The 17,086-nt window shown below is 40.1% G+C and overlaps 1 protein-coding gene across 1 annotated transcript; it reads left to right on the forward strand.

Annotated features, from left to right (window-relative positions):
* Nucleotides 1-59: 59 nt before the first annotated feature.
* On the forward strand, nucleotides 60-8,015 carry RIDA (reactive intermediate imine deaminase A homolog). Its single transcript, XM_050324989.1, has 6 exons — nucleotides 60-184; nucleotides 4,401-4,506; nucleotides 5,037-5,091; nucleotides 5,841-5,909; nucleotides 7,445-7,500; nucleotides 7,925-8,015. The coding sequence occupies exons 1-6, from the start codon at nucleotides 123-125 to the stop codon at nucleotides 7,985-7,987; spliced, it is 411 nt and encodes a 136-aa protein (XP_050180946.1). The 5' UTR covers nucleotides 60-122; the 3' UTR covers nucleotides 7,988-8,015.
* The last annotated feature ends 9,071 nt before the right edge of the window (nucleotides 8,016-17,086 follow it).

A 17,086-nucleotide genomic window follows, 5' to 3' on the forward strand; every position in this document is an offset into this window, starting at 1 on the left:
TTTCCCATAACCCCCCGCGGATGGCGGCGGATGGGGTGTGCGTCCGTGCGGCGCTGAGGGGAGGCGGGGAGGGGCGGGCACCCAGAGGAGCACCGGCACCGACCGCAGCACCAGCGCCAGCTATGGCCTCGCTCGTGAAGAAAATAATCAGCACTACCAAGGCCCCTGCGCTGGGTCCCTACAGGTAATGCCTTAGCTGAGAAGGACCTGGGAGTCTGGGTGGATGACAAGTTGACCATGAGCTGGCAGTGCCCCTGCGGCCGGGAGGGTCCATGGGGTGCATCGGGAAGAGTGCGGCCAGCAGGCTGAGGGAGGTGATCCTGCCCCTCTACGTGGCCCTAGTGAGGCCACATCTGGAGTACTTTGTCTACTTCTGGGCTCCTCAGTTCAAGAAAGACAAGGAGCTACTGGAGAGGGTCCAGCATAGGGCACAAAGATGATGAGGTGTTTGGAGCATCTCTCGTAGGAGGAGAGAATGCAGGAGCTGTGCCTGTTTAGTCTAGAGAAGAGAAGACAGAGGGGATCTCATCAGTACATATAAGTATCTCAAAGGCAGGTGCCAAGAGGATGGTGCCAGTGCACAGATGCCCAGTGACAGGACAAGAAGCAATGGCCATAAACTAAAACACAAGAAGTTTCGCTTCAACGTGAGAAAGAAGTTTACATTGAGAGGGGTAGAGCACTGAACAGGCTGCCTAGGGAGGTCATGGAGTCTCCCTCTCTAGACACATACAAAACCCACCTGGACACATTCCTGTGTATCCTGCTCTAGGTGACCCTGCCTTAGCAGGGAGGTTGAACGGGCTGATCTCCAGAGGTCCCTTCCAACCCTAACCATTCTGTGATTCTGTGAGGGAGAGGTCTCTTGGGAGAAGCAGAAGCAGGCTTTCCCAGTGAAGTTTTGGCAGGTCCCAGTGTGGTCTGTCAGGCAGCCCTGGGGCTGAGGTGAGGGCAGGACCCCCGAGCAGGGGCTGGTCCCCTCCCCGGTGACCCCAGGGACAGCTGGAGTCCGTCAGCAGGAGCGGGGCCGCACTGCCACACAGGGGGATGTCACCTAATCATTTTAAAATGTCCCTCCAAAAGTCAGTTTGGGAAAATAATTCTGAAATTAGTGGCAAGAAGTGAGTGAAAAATAAACTGCAAGAGGAAGAATGATTCCTCTCCAGGAAAGTGTTTGCCTAGAGACAAACGTGTTGCGCAGGGAAGTTACAGAGAGTGCTGACTATGGAGGTGGTGGAGAGGGAAGGCTGAGCCCGATACAGGGCAGGCTTGGGCAGGTGGAGAGTTCAGTGCCTGGGAATTGCAGATCCTTTCTTATTTTGAATGTTTATAAATGCTTTTCAGGCTAAAAACTAACTGCTGTAAAAATATGTAAGATGTTGTTCAATGTTTTCACAACAAGTCTGTTGTTGCAGCAGATCGGCATGTAATTCTAAAAAAAGAAAAATCCAGTTTTAATTGGAGAAAGGTTTCTCTTTACTATATGGATGAGAAAAAAATGTTCAATCAGTATAGTAGACTCTTATAGCTGAGGGATTTTTACTAGAGCATTTTATGTGACATTTTAATTCTGCATTCAGGCTTTGTATTCCCAATAGTACCTTGTTGCCTTCCAGGTGCATTTTTGTCTCCATTGCTATGTGTCCTGAGCTTTTTCAGCTTCAAACTGTGTGATCCTTATAGGCATTATAAAGATGGAAAAATACAAAGTGTAGAAGCCGAGAGACATGACATGAAGGTTAACTTCTGTAAACAATAAACTGTTGTTGGACTGCAGCCAGGGGCCCGGCACTGCTTGGCATTAGCAGAACGTCTAAGACATGGAAAGGCAACGATTCTTGTGCTGCACACCCACACACCCCACACTGGCCCAGTCTGCAATATAGCTCTCCACTTCTGTTGTGCATTAACTGCCCTCCAGCATTTTGTGCTTACTGGTAGCTCTTGGTGAAATACTTCTTATTATGCTGCCTGTTAATTGTCTCACATCCATTAGTTTATCACTAACTTAGTTTATCAGATTTCAGTAAACTTGTCAAAGTCCAGGGAGCAGAAGTTGCACAAGAAGTAACTGCCCCAGCTCTGCTGTGAAATTTGAGCATGGAATGTGGGCTTAATATAGGATGAAAAATTGGGATGTGCAGGATGCATTTTGGTTCTGCTACAGCCAATAAGTATGCTTTTTGATGGCCAGTTTTTGCTGTTTTTTTCTATTTCCTTTACTGCATCTATTTGCCAGTACCTTGAGATAGGTAGATAGATATTTAAAAAGACATATATCTGTGTATGTGTATATATAGATATCATTAATGTTGTGTATATATCTCATTAATGTTATTAACCTTTTAAAAGACTCTGCAGAGATACCGTTCTTGTATTAATCCACAATCATTTGTGTAAAGAAGGTATGTTTAACTTGGCAGTCCTTGTCTTTAATCACCGTCTCGCGGATGGACAATGTTCTTCCAAGGTCACAGTGTTTGTCCAATTATGCATTTAGATACACTGAAACCAGAATGACTTTAGACACACAATCAGATCTCTGTATTTGACTGCAGTAGGGCTGTAGTAAATTGTTACTAGTACCAGTGAGTGGAGGAGTCTGTCAGTAAGCATGCCAAGAGAAGGAGGCTGAGGAGGAGCAGAGAAGGGGGCCCAATAAGGCTGTTGCAGATGTTGGTCTGGCAGTGGTATCAGAAGGCTGCAGCTTGTTTTTTCCCTAGTTATTTGTGATTTAGGATTTTCCAAAGGCCTCTGTTGAGATAAACGTCTTGTCATGTCATTCATTTTATAATAAGCAGTACAAGACAATGTCTTTTTTTTTTCTTTAGAGGGCTCATACCTTATTGTTGCATGGTTCTCTGTGCTTCAAACAGAACAGAAGTTTATGTGCTGAGGGGCTGTGCCTCAAACAAAGCAGAACATGGTAGCAAAGAAAATTAAGGAAGCATGTGTGTACAGGCACACATTTTCTATCAGCAAGATTGTGTCAGCTGGAAAACGACTTTATTCACTAGTTTCTCGTCTTTAAATGGTGTAGTTCTGTGACTTACTCCAGTTTTGTTAGTTGATGACAGTAAAAAGAGTTGTCACGTAAGATATTTTACCATATCCAGTAAGTTACTGTCTGTTTTTTCCCCTTATAAAATTACAGGAGAATGTAGGACAGGGATGAAAGGAAAGATGGGAATGATGGCCCTGTTTGAACTTCCTGACCCTAATCATTTTACTGAGTCCCTAAATCAGGTGTGTCCCCTGTGAGGTTGCATTGAAACAATCCAACTGAGTCAATCTCAGTTGAGAGAAGAGATGTAATAAAACATACTCTGAAAGTGTCCATTTCTTTTTCTACTGACATTAAAGGGAAGCTAAATTCCTTCAGATACTTCAGGAAGGTTCTTGGCTAGTTTATGTAGCTTAAGAGACTTGTTGAATGGTCAAAACAGTGCATTTTCTTGTGGAATGGAAGAGATAAGAAAAACGGTGTTGATGCATCACAAACACTTTAAAAAATCTTTCTCTAATTCCTTTGCAAAATATTTTTAATTACTGGCTGAAGAGAACTAAATTATGTCTCTTGCATAATGTTTGCTAGGTAGTTAAATCTTTGTTTTAATCTTTTAATCTCTTTGTGTAACTAGAGACATTAATAATTGCTAATTCTACTTCAGCAAAAACACACCTGACGTTTATATAAAAATGTTTTGCAACTAGCTTTAACTCTGCATTATTCTGAATTAACCCAGCCAACAGGTCACTCAGGTTATTTGGTGAGAGGAGAGTGATTGTTCTGGGGATGGAGTGATCCAGGTGCTTTGCTGACTGGCCAAATTCATTACTATGGGGAAATACTGCCAAAGTACTAGTGGGCAGGGTGTCACCTCACAGCTGTAACTTGTTATCATGGTGCCTGTTTGAGAAGAAAACTCTTAAATGATTTTTCTTTTTTGTGTTTTTTCCCCCCCTTCATTCCCCTCATTGCTCTGCAGCTGAGATGTAGATAAAAGGTATTGTCTGCTTTCAAACTAGCATGGAATATTTATCTGGGCATGTGCAAAAAGTGTCTATTTACTCTGCCTTGCTTCTGTGCTATCTGCAGTGTGGAATCTATAGGTCAGTTTAGTGCTGTGTTGCTGCATTCATATCCTGAACCTTCACAAGAAATGGGATTTATTTCCTCAAAACCAGATCCATGCAATTCCATAGAGGGTCTAATCCCAGCACTTCCAAAAGCATACACCAATTGAGTGTATGACTGTGTGCACAGACTTGTGTGTGCATAACCTCAGTCCTCTTTCTGAGATATTATAAACTACTGTAGAAAATCTGAAATGTGCTTTCAGATACTTGGATGTTTTCATGGGGAAACATTAAACCCACATTGTGACCTGTGTTTTCAGCCAAGCCGTGCTGGTGGACCGGACAATGTACATTGCGGGGCAGATAGGCTTAGAACCCTCCACCGGGCAGCTCGTCTCTGGAGGGGCAAAGGAGGAAGCTAAGCAGGTAAGAAGTCTTCTAGCAATGAATTGTACTGGGGTTGCCACATGTTTAGTTAAACATGGACTTGTGAGAAACTGAGAGGACTAGAAAGTGCATTTTACATCCTCCAGATGAGGAAAAAGCAAGAAAAAGTCATTCTATCCTAACCCTGTCTTTTTTCCGCTTGGACAACTTGGAGGTCAGGGGAGGAATCTGTGTTTCTATATAGGAAAGTAAGAAAGAATCGATGTTTGTAAGAAAGGTTCACACCCCTGTAAAAACCTTGGCTTGAGTTGGGCAAAGATTTATTCCCTCAGAAGCAATGAGGTGGAATAGGATGAGATGGAGCTGCATCATAAATTTACATCTAATGAATGGATGGTTTAATATTTATGGTTTTATTAATTTTTATTGTGGTCAGTTTTGACAGTTGAGGTTTTGCTGGGTGAACTTACAATATAACATGGATGCAGCGAAGTTACAAGTCATATTTACAAACTTACATAAATATAACCCAGCTGATAGTTAAAAGATTTTTGTTCCATTTTCCTTAGGCTCTAAAAAACATGGGAGAAATCCTGAAAGCTGCAGGCTGTGACTATGGAAATGGTAAGTGGGGCTGTGATGGTGGCAAACAAGTAGCTGTTTTTACCTGAATTAAAATACCAAAAATATCAAGTGACCTTTACAGTGATCTTTGCAATGGGTATCAATGGAACACTGCTCTTCACTGAAAGTTTCTGCCAGTGGTACTAATACTTTAACTCCAGCTGGGAAAGCTTAGGTATAGACAGAGCTGCACCTGGCTACAGGCATTTTAAGCATCCTAAGTTTTGCTCCAGGTAAAAGCAGGTTTGTGTCTATGGTATTAATATTCTAGACACTTTCAGTACTTTTTGGGGGGAGGACTCTAATAGTGCAGCCAAACCAGGATTAATGCTGGCTTAGACAGTTGTGGGCAAAAAATTTCTAGGATGGACTATATTTTCAGGCCTTTTTATGGACTTTTTTCACAACAGATATTATATATACTATAAGTTATTGCCAACAGTTGGTTTACAAGAGCTTTTTTAATTGACTTGCTTGTCAGTTCTGTGCCTCTTGGAAGATTTTGGCTTTTTCAGAGCTGGTCAGGAATGCCTCAAGTCCTTAAAGTTTTATTAATACAAGGTGCTCAGATTGTTTTGGTGGTTCTCTAGGCTGTACCTCTAATGGTCAATATCTGTTTGCAAAACTTTCCAAAATGTTTAGAATACTCAAGAGAACTTTATGAAATAAAAGCAAGAAATGCATTAAAGTTTTTCAACTTTTGTATACAAGCCTGAGGTCTAAAATAACTGCACTTATATAATTTCTAGTTGTGAAGACTACGGTTTTGATGGCAGACATGAAGGACTACAATGATATTAATGATGTTTATAAGCAATGTAAGTAGATATTTTGTTTCTATTTTATCAGTATGGCTTGTGTAACAAATTATATTCTGGTATTCAACGTGTTTGATTGACTCAGATGATGCGGTTCCATATTGTTTGAAATTCCAGTAAAAATTTAAAAAAAAAACATTTGCAAGCATCAGATCAAGCATAGCCTAATTTCTTGTAGATTTATGGCCTATCATCCCACTAACTCACTGTCCTGTGAAGATCAATTCCTGCTATCCCTCCAGGCTGATCTTCCATGCCTCTATCTCTATAGATGCTCTGTTGTCCCTAATAAAATTCTACTGTAGGTGGCCTTCAAATGCTTAATTTTAGATTTTGCACCTCCATTTCTTCAAAGTCTGTTTATATCTTTGAACAATTTGTGGGTTATTGTTATGACACAGGGATCGTTTTTTATACAAAGATGAGCCACGCTGCTCCACTTGAGGAAAAAAATGGACAATGCTTGGTTAACAAAACTGAATGTAAACTGAAATAGGTGATGCCAGTGGGCCATATTGTGTAAAAGAACTCGTGAGATTATGCACACAAGTTCCTTATGTTCCTTTGGCTTTAATAAGGTAATGGCATCTGATCTTAAATGAAGTCTTTCACTTATGAGCAATCAACACAGTCTTCTGCATGTCAAAATGGAATGGTGTGTGTGTTTAAGGAGGGTAAAAACAGACCAGCTGGATGCTTAGTTACGTGTTTTCTCCTACCTGTAGTTCAAGAAAGCAGTTGTTGCTGTTCTTTCCTTGTGAGTTATTATCTCAGTGATTAATGGCTTTGAGTGAAGTTTCATTTAATTATGCAAACTTCTTGGAAACATTTGAAGTGAGGTTGGATGGGGCTTTGAGCAACCTGATCTAATGAAAGACGTTCTTGGCTGTGGCAGGGGTGGTGGATATGATTTTGTGAGCCTTAAATGTTCCCTCCATCCTCAGCTATTCTGTGATTCTGCAAATTCAGCTCTTGTATCTTTACAAGTACCCTTACCCCTGCCTCACCCCCTGCTCTAACACCTGTGAGCTCCAGGTCTAAGTGGGCACAGAGGAATAGGCCAAGGGCCTATTTTTTCTCTGTCTTCCTTTGGGATGAGTAAGTTTGGACTCCTGTTGACTTTGCATAAATCTGGGGTCTTTGCTCACAACACTTTTGGCAGGGGCCTGTTTCTCTCTCTTGCCCTTTCTGTGCGAGAGCTGTCTCCCACTCCCTGGTGTTTGCAATTGTAGATCACCATTCTAATTTAATCTTTCAGCCAAGCTGGTGTTAAGACCCTGCAGTATCAGCAGAGTGCAAGTATCACTGGTCACTAGATCACAACTGCCTCTGGCTTCTTAGTGATGAATGGTGGCTTGCTGAGATGGGAGAGCAGTCGGTGACCAAAACAAACCAACAAGGGGAAAATGATAGCTGGCACAGGAGACTTGAAGGCTTGAACTATTCAAATTGATTGCGTTTTATACAGATTACTTTGAACTGTGTTTTATCAAGCAAAGTTCAGTGATTGGTGGATGTTTCTGTTTAAATTACAGTTTTCAAGGCAAACTTCCCAGCGAGGGCAGCCTATCAAGTTGCTGCTTTACCCAAAGTAAGTGTCGCTTTTCTGCCTACAAAAAAACCCATTTATGAAATACCTTACTTCTGAAGCATTCTGACAGCTTTTCTTATTCTGAAATAGTTTCAATTGCAATTATTTGAATGAAGACTCCTAATTAGCTTTTTTCTAAGTATACCAGTCTTATTCCCACACATTATCATAGATCTGAATATGAGATATAAATTTCTTTATTGTGGAAGATAGTTACAACACTAGAAGTAAGGGCTTATGATACTTGAGTAAGTGTAAAGTGAATTGTCAATATTACTTAACCTGGCTAAATCAGTAATACAACTGTCAGAAGTGTAATCTCTCTCAAATGTCACTGTTCTTCCAAGGTTGTGTTGTACATCCACTTGCTTCATAGAATAGATGCATTAAATTCCTAATGTGTTCTTTCCTTGTTTTGTCACAGGGTGCCCGAGTTGAGATTGAAGCTATTGCCATTCAGGGACCCCTCCAAGATGCTTCAGCCTGACTATAAATAGAGACTGGATATCCCACAACAGCAGTTTTGGATTTGATTAGTACTTCTCCCTTACATCCGATTCCTACAGTTGACTAACAGCTGTTCCATACAGTTGAAAGTAGTAAATTTACCAAGGAAAGTGCCTTCTTCTGGGCTGGGGCCTTGGATTCTCTAAAATATGAGTTCTCTGCTGGCAAAGCCTGAAACCTGTGGGAGTCCTGCTAAAATCAGCTGATCTTGATTGCAGGACAGGGCCCAGCCTTTGTGATGGTCACTGGACATTCAGGTATATTCAGCTACACGTTTGGGTGAACTTATGACAGTTACGCTATGTGTGATCTGGACATAGAAAAATATCGTGATTTGTAAGTAACAATTTTAAATAAGAAAAAATGACAGAAATGAGAAAACAGAACACTTGAATTGCTTAGGACGTATCTTCACTTTTGGGGAATTTTATTTGTTTCTGAATTGTCTTAACCTCTTTCTTTACATAGATTACTGTTGGGACTCACATTTTTTTCATATGTAAGCAATTGTTTAAGAAAGTTAATATTAATTTCAGAAATAAGAAAATTATGCTTCTCTGAAGTGCTAACTTTATAAATCAGCTGTAAATAATTATCTACCTGACCTTTTTTCATAATCTTTTTCATAGCAATTCAACTTAGACTGTGTTTTGATTTTAAAAAAAACCAAGTAAAATCCACCAAAAAAAAAAAAAAAAAAAAAAGAGTTTAATGAGAATAAAATATAATTGCAACTGCAAAAATGTGCTTGTCTGTTCTGGGAACAAACGTCTTTTCCTGATTTTGCTTTGATTATCCATCATAAAAAAACATCCCCATTTTGCTTATTCAATAAGAAATTATTTGAACCAGAAGAGCAGGCTTCTTATCTCACTCCTAATAGCTAAGGATGAAATTCTCCAAGACAGGAAGATTTTGGCTATTGTGGCATTATGGTTCTTGGCTCTTTTTTTGCTGCCATTAAGATCAGAAACATCAGTTTCATGGGGTGATTAAGCCATACTGAGAAGTCTGACTGGTGCTGCTAGTAAGTTATCCCATCCCTACTGATCTAACCAAGTAGAAATGGATATTGTGTTTTAAGTATCTGTTTGAAAGTCAGCTGCCTCACGGCAGAGTTGATTTTCATAGGGTAAGCACGCAAGAAGAGTCCAATCTGGCAGCACCTTGTTGCTGTCAATCTTGCCGTGGCACGTGCAGATGTTGCCTTGTCTGAAAATCCCCCAGCATTCAACACCACAGCCACACTGTGTGAACTATCTGCCATCCTTGGATAAACTGTAGGTGTCCCACTTGTGGTTTGTTACCTTCCTGCTCACCAGCTATGCTTTCCAGATCTTGTTACTTCAGCTGCAGTACGAATATTTTGTATTTTTCATGCATTCCTGGTATCACTTTAGCATACACCAGAATGGCCATTGGAAAGTTGTGAGAAAGTCAACCCTATTTAACCCTCCTTGGATGTGATGGAAAGTGGCTGTTTCTGCTTTTCACTGAGCTTATAGATTGTATCTTTATAGAAAAAAGATTCATTATGAGTTGTCACAGCAGGCATATACAGATGTGTGATATTTTACACTATTATCTTGTTTTCCCTTGAAAAAATGGACAATACTTATTTTTATTAGAAGCAAAATAATGCTTTCAGTATTTCAAACAGTGAACTTCCAAACAACCTTTCAAACCTGCAAACAAAATTCCTACACATAAACTTTATTAGTTTTGGCTTGTGCTTTTGTTCTGACTCTTTGGCTATACTGTTAATGTCTTTATACTCTACAGCTTTGACTCAATAAGCAATTCCACCTAAGAAAACACATGGTCAGACTTGTTAGGAAGGAGTTAGTACTACTGTGGATATGACTTTCTAGGAAACACAGAGCAGATGTTGCTTCACTTTGTCAATTAGTAAGAGTTAAGAATAATATAATTGAGTGAATTTACATATGAACTCCATTTAAATGGAGTTGAATTTCTAATTTATATTTGGGGTTCTCTGTAACAGCTTTTTCACATATAATTGCTTTGTTCGAATTTTTTTCACTTATTTGTAGTAGTTCAAACAGTTCAAGTTCCCATAAATCAGCCGATTCCAATAGTCTTGAACATCAGCTAAGTTCAGCTTTGTATAATCGCTGTGGTTATCCCTTCTTACCTCTCACTTACCTCCCAGTGCCTTACCTGTGCTGTGCTGCCTCTTTGCCAACCTTGAACGTAACACTAGATGGCAGTTTCGATATTTTTTTGGTGTGCTGACTTGTGCATTGGCTGATGTAAGCCCTTTATAGAACTCCTTTTGGAGACTTCCATAGGAGGAGTAATGATAATACACCATTCCTTTATGTAGTAAGGGTTGGTCTGAGACTGAAGTGTAAGTGAAACACCAGGAAAAAATGCATTCTCAATGCAGCTAACAAGGCAGAACACATTGATTCCATTAAAAATGTTATTATCAGTGCAAAAAGTCAGGAACTAAAATTCACTTTTTGCTTTACGATTTTTTAGGTGGAGACCAGGTGTATTTTTTAGACTTCATGTTTAGATCAGAGCCTTTTCTTGAATGGCTCTGATCTAAATACATATTCTTCTGGTACAGGAAGTCTAGAATAACTGAAAAAACCTCTCTTATTTACAGCTATAACATAATAGTTCTCAACATAAATAATCAGCCTTCCATAGAGGTGTTTAAAACATTTATTTTTTTAAGCAGACTTATATGATTTGATTCTATTCCTTAAAGCAAAAAGGCTGATTCTCTAATACGAAAAGCAAGTATCATGGCTATCTCTTAGGTCTTAGCATACAAACTACTTAGTACATGGATATTTCATAAAACCTGTTTTAAGTAGAGGCAAGTTAAACACAGCTTTTCTTGTTTGCTAGACTGAGCCACTAGCATGTAACAATCTGAAGTTGCAATTCAGCTGGTGGCATCCCATTTTCACCATTTAAAATTTCTTTCCATCACATGTAACAGAAAAACCACAACAAAACTGGTCCTCTCTCTCTGTGAAAGTGAAGAAATACCGAAACATGCATGTTGTACCAGGTGTTTCTTTTAGTAGACCTTTTTCTTCTTCAGATGATTATATTCTCTATAGATTAAACAATGCAAAAATAAAGTTCTAACTTTGTTCTCTTAAAGGACTTAACCTGCCCTAATCTTCTGCTACAAGCACTTGCTCTTGCTGCAGTGTTTACCTGAAAGCAGCTCCTCAGTGAGTGAAAGAGCCAACCCCAGCCAGTCAGATGGCCAAGTATCTTCTGAGATCTTACAGGGTGCAGAGCAGATCTTATGTGCCTGCACGGAGCTGACAGGGTGCAAATTTAACCTCTTCTAGGACTGTGCTTATTGGTGATTAGAAAACAATTTCTATCAGAACATCCTTGTTAGTTTGGAAAAACCAGTTTGTTGCATCAAGTGTCCTGCCCAGCTCTCCCTGCAGCATGAATTAATTATTTCTACCTTGGATGAAGTTGAGGGCTGAAGATCGTCCAGCTTTTGATAAAATACAAAACAATTTTCAAAAATGCTTGCCTGTGTTAAAAAAAAATAGACATTGGAGCATATCCTTTTCCCAGCCTTTAACATGAGAAAGCTCTTTGATACACAGACCAATTTCTATCCTTGGGAACCTCTGTGATGTCCCAGGTTTGCAGAGGCAAATAAAAATAACTGCATTTTGGCCCTTTATCCATGGTACATGCCTTGGTAGCTTACAGGTCATGAATATTAGACCCCAATGAAATTTTCAAGGTAGGAATGTTTTGTTTCTCAAGGCAGGGATGTTCAGTATCTATTTAGCGTCTGCATTGTAAGAATTTAGGTGATTTAACTTTTCATGTTTAACAAAGTATCAAGCATATTTAGCTTTCATCTGTTGTAATTATAGAGTATGTAAGCATGAAGATGATTGAGAAAGGCTGATACTGTTGGGTCATTGACTGGTTTATATTTATCTTTTTTCTATTTGCATTGCTCACTGACCTGACAAAGTTGAACAATGAGGTAAGAACATTTATTGTCACCCATCTTCCTTGTTACAACAGCGGTAGAAAAGAGTGACTCTGAGGTGAGCAGGTTATTTTGACTCCCTTGTATCTTCACATTTCATTTCCAAGTGCAGCCTCCTCTGTTGCTGTGAATACTACTGATCTCTGTCACAGAACTCTTCCTGGTTTATGCTTTAAAATTGTTTAATATAGCTGGTCAAACTGCAGCTCGTGATCTTACAAGTAGTCAGCATGGCTCCTCCACCATTTTAGTCTCCTGTCTTTGGGAGTGGGGCTGTGCTGGCACAGGTGCTGGGGGCTGACCTGAATTCCCAGCTCACAGGAGGAAATCAGTCCTGAGGTGCAGCTGAAGGTGGAAATTACTGGGGCATCCTAGACTCTGGATGTACACCTGGTCTTGTATCACCTGGGACTGTCCTCATCCTGCTCAGTACCTGCCCCCTGACTGCTCAACTCTCCAAAGTGCATGGTATGTTTCTCATGAATTTTTGTCATGTTTTGACTACCTCTCTTTGTGTTTTTAACTCTCACTTTATTAATAGATCTCATAAATTTTTAATAGAAATAGCTGCTCGTTTTAGCTTCTCAATTATAGAAAGCTAGTAAAAATAAAAATAAAATAAAAGCAACTTCCACTTAGCAAAGCATTCCTTAAAAAAATAGTAAATATGCATTTGGGTTCTAAAAGTTTATGGTGTTGCCTATAGGAAGCTGACATTAAAGAAGCTGACAAGTTCAAAAGAGGGCTACAAAGCAGAAAACCTTAGATTTAGTGATATAGCCAAGTTATATCAGCTTACACAAAGGCTGATAGCCCAAGGATATCAATTAGATTATGTGATACAAACCAGAGTCAGCTGGGGTCAGATGTGCACATGCAGCACAAATTTAGCTCTTAGAGGGGCTTTATATAATTTACTAGTGACAGTACAAAATGTTGTTAAGTCCTTTTGTGCAATAAAGCTAATAAAACAGCAACATGTGCTTGCTCTTTTTAGGTAAATGACCTTTTTTCCATGTTCTACTTCCTTATGCTAGAGCATCCTGTTAACACAGTCCCCAGTAATATACAATATATAGTCCCTTTGCAACATTCACCATCAGAACAAATTTCTACTTTCTATCTGATCCATAACACTAATGATATTTAGGACCCGTTTTCACAGGAAATTTGTTTGAAAGCTTTGCTATTCAGCTTCAGCTCCAAATGATTATTTAGCATTTTGGAAAATAGCCTGTACAGTCCCTGCTAGCATACTTCTCCGGGAGGACAGCACTACAGGGAAATATAATAGATGACCTCTCCTTCGGGAACAGGCTCATAGTTGTCTCTGGTTAGAAATCTATTTTAGGAGCCACAAATGCATATGAAGAGAGCTACACAGCTAAAGACAGGTTGTTAATCACCATAAATGCTAACAGCTGTGAAGTTTTCTTCTAGGATTTATGTGACTAAAACATCCTACTCAGTTAAAAATGCCCTCTTCTCCCTGTTTTTGCAGAAGTCATCACATATATTGTGCTACTATCCTTTCAATAAATTTATGTTTAAAAATGGGGAGTGAGCAGCACATAGCACTTGTGTCCTGGGCAATGCACCCTGTTATCTTCTATTTTCTGGAAAACTAACCTCTGCATTTAGTTACAGCCTGGTAAATGGGCACTTTCATCTCCCAGTTCTCTAGGTCTGTCCTTCTAAGTCCTTTAAGCTATACACTTCAGCAGCTCTGTACACTGGTAGTCCAGGCATTCAGAGAAATTGCCCATTGCCTGCATTACAATCACTTAAAAAAAAAAATCTGCACTGTATTCTTTATCCTATATAAGGCTGATTGAAGGTATAAAAGGTTTGAAGTTAGTTATCTGAACCTGGAAAAAAATCCTAATTGAAAACTGAATGCTTTTGGAAAATTATCAAACCATGTACAGAAGGCACTCTGTGGAAGGGTGGTAGAAGTTTAGGTATTTCAAACACTTGAGGTCTTGGCAGCTTGAACTAAAAAATATTTACATTATGTAAAAATTTTTCTGATGCCTTTTATTCAGGTGTCTGTAGCTTGTGGCTCAATCCATAAAAGCTTTTCTATTTTCCCAACCCAATAAAATTTTTAAATGTTCATGTGGACAGAAGAGCAGGCCCAAGAAGAGGATGGTCATAGAGACATAACTTCTATTCCTTGTTATTAGCTGTCTCTGAAACACATGGAAAAATTAATTTAGCGATTAATTGAAGGTACAACATGATATTCACAAAATCTCACAAGAATTCAAAGTGAAAGTTCCCTGGAAGCATCACAGGATGAAGGGGGTATCTGTTCTTCTCCCAGATCTGTAAGAACGTTCTGTGTGGACCTGACATGACCACAAGCAGGCACTGGCTCTGCTTCCTCTTGCCCCATCCTGTTCATACAATCTTCCTCTCACGGGCATTAACATCACCTCTGCGTTACGCTGCACCAGTCTCGTGCTCCTCCCCACCCTGCTGCCTTTTCTCCTAACAACTTTTGAAATCACTACATCCTTTCAGTCATATCTGACATAGAGGCAGGTATCTCATGGACATTAAATCTTAAATAAGGACAAAAGGCATAAATTGGAGTAACAGAGTATTACATTTCAATGTAAGAAAATATTTTCTTTTTTTTTTTCCTCTAACGACAATTGACTGATGAGAATAGGCTGCCCACAATTTATGGAATCTCCATCCTTGGGGATTCAAATCCCAACAGGACAACCTGTTCCAGCTGACCCTGCTTGGAGCAGGACTAGACAAGCTTCAGAGGCACCTTTCTACCTCAGCCATTCCGTGATAAAGTATGGTTGGGGAACCAGCCCCTGAAACTACCAATCTTAACCATCAGCAGCTGAGAAGCCCTGAGGCTCACTGGCTTCCTTGATAGCTAAAAAAAAAGGTGTCCAAGGGGATGATTGGCTGAAATCAGTGTCAGACCACCCAAGTTCAAAGTACTTCTTTCCCAGCCAGAAGACACTGTGAGGATAGATTGGGAACATGAGAACATGGGACTTCCTCATAATGAATAGTGGTGTTCCATGAGGGTGGGTAGGGAAGACAGGGAAGGTGGGAAATTTGCATGGGAATGAAGGTGAGTGACAGACATCCAACTGCAGTGACTGACTGTGACAAGGACAGTTAATTTGCGTGAAGACTGCTAATATAACATGAAAAATAGCCAACTACCTTTAATGGTTTTGAATTTTTTTAATTCAACACACTTAGCATGTCACTGAGCATTCCCTTACCAAGAGATGGATGGCAGCTACCTTTAGAGCAGTATTTTTTTTGCACTAGGAAAAGCTCATATCCTCTTAGTCGTACCCTTTCAGAGGCAAGGCTCTGAATGTTTTTGATGTCTCTCAAAGTAAGAATTTTTTCATTCCCTTAAGCCATTCTGTTTCCCTGCCCGGAATCTTGTTTCAGTTCTTCAATATCCTTTCAAGATGAAAGAATTGCTCCCTTACACAACAGCATGCCAGGTTTAAATGGTCACTATTCCATTCTTAACATTGTTTCTCTTCTCGCCCACAGCCATTCTCTGAGCTGTGTGCATCACTGCACTCCCATCATCTGAAATGCATTACAGACACAGAAGCAGGGCTGCTTTTTCTGCTTCCCTACAAAACTGTTGGGGAGAATATTGTCAAAGCAGGAAAATGCAGAAAGTATTTCAATAAAGCTGTAATCATCACATGATGAAATTTCTGGATTCTGGAAGTATTCAAAGCCAGGTTGGATGGCACCCTGAGCAACCTGATCTAATGGCAGGAGAGCTGGAACTAGATGATCTTTAAGGTCCTTTGCAATCCAAGCCTTTTTATGATTCTCTTACTCTTCAGAAGCAGGAAGCTGGTTTTAAGCTGTTCTTTGATTCTCTCAGATTCAAATGCTTTGCTGAACTCAGCACAGACAGATAATTCTTTGCAAAAGCGTATGGACAAGACATTAAAAGCACGTTGATTGAATAGAATTGTTTTGAGTTCATAAGCAAAGCTATATGGCATAAATGGCCTTGACCAAACTGCTAGACCATCACAATATTGATCTTCCAGGCTGCAGTGCTTGTGCTGAAAAACATTTTCCTTAGTCTTGTAGCACAAGCTGGTTTGCTGCTGGGAGCTCAAAGCTGGCATATACTAGCATATACTGGTGCATAACAGCACTGGGAAGGAACCAAAGACTTCTCATCCCAGTTGCAAGGTGTTCATCTGGAAGTCATGAAAGGCACTGGTGTAAGGTATCTACTACCCTTTCTGCTAAATCTGTCCTCAAATACAGAAATACTAACTATCCCAGAGAGATTTTGAGCATAGCTACGTAGGCTGGTGGTTAGGAGGGAGGGCAGAGAGTAAAGGTGGTTTCAGTCATGCAATAACGTTTAGCGGGGAAAGAGAGGAGGTGCCTGTGTTGCCTGCTCATCCATTTCCACATTCCAGCAATACCACAGGGTAATCTGTGGTGGTGGAATCACCATCCCTGAAAGTGTTTAAGAAACATGTGGATGTGGAACTCAGGGGCATGGTTTACTGGTGGACCTGGCAGTGCTGGGCCAACAGCTAGACTCAATCTTAGAAGTATTTTCCAACTTAAATAATTCTATTATTCCACTTCTGTCTTCTGAGGCACGTAATCGCCTTATGTGATGGACCTGAGTGTGGGATTCTTAGTGAATGTGGAGGAAGAAAAAGAAATAACTTTTGCAGAAAGACTGTGTTGATAGAATTGTTACCATAATTTCAAAGTCTGCCAGAGGGATAATCCCATCCCCTCGAATTTTTCTCTTCACTGGTGTGACCAATTTTCAAAGGCACTTTATTTGGCCTCTGACTTTTCCTTCCCACCATGTGACTGCATTTGCTGTGCAATGTGCTTTCCCCGCAGCACCATGCTGCTGATTCCAGCTGATATGAAGAACAAGCGGATCTAAAATGACTGGCATAGAATCGAAATCACAAAACAGCTTCAAGGCTTATCTTAGAAGAAGCCTGCAAATAATAATGAGCCAGAGTCATGATTTTAACACAGGTTTTTATTTTCCAAGACTGCATG

The sequence above is a fragment of the Myiozetetes cayanensis genome, unplaced genomic scaffold, assembly GCF_022539395.1.
Source record: "Myiozetetes cayanensis isolate MyiCay16 unplaced genomic scaffold, myiCay2020 scf1, whole genome shotgun sequence".
Taxonomy (NCBI): Eukaryota; Metazoa; Chordata; class Aves; order Passeriformes; family Tyrannidae; genus Myiozetetes; species Myiozetetes cayanensis.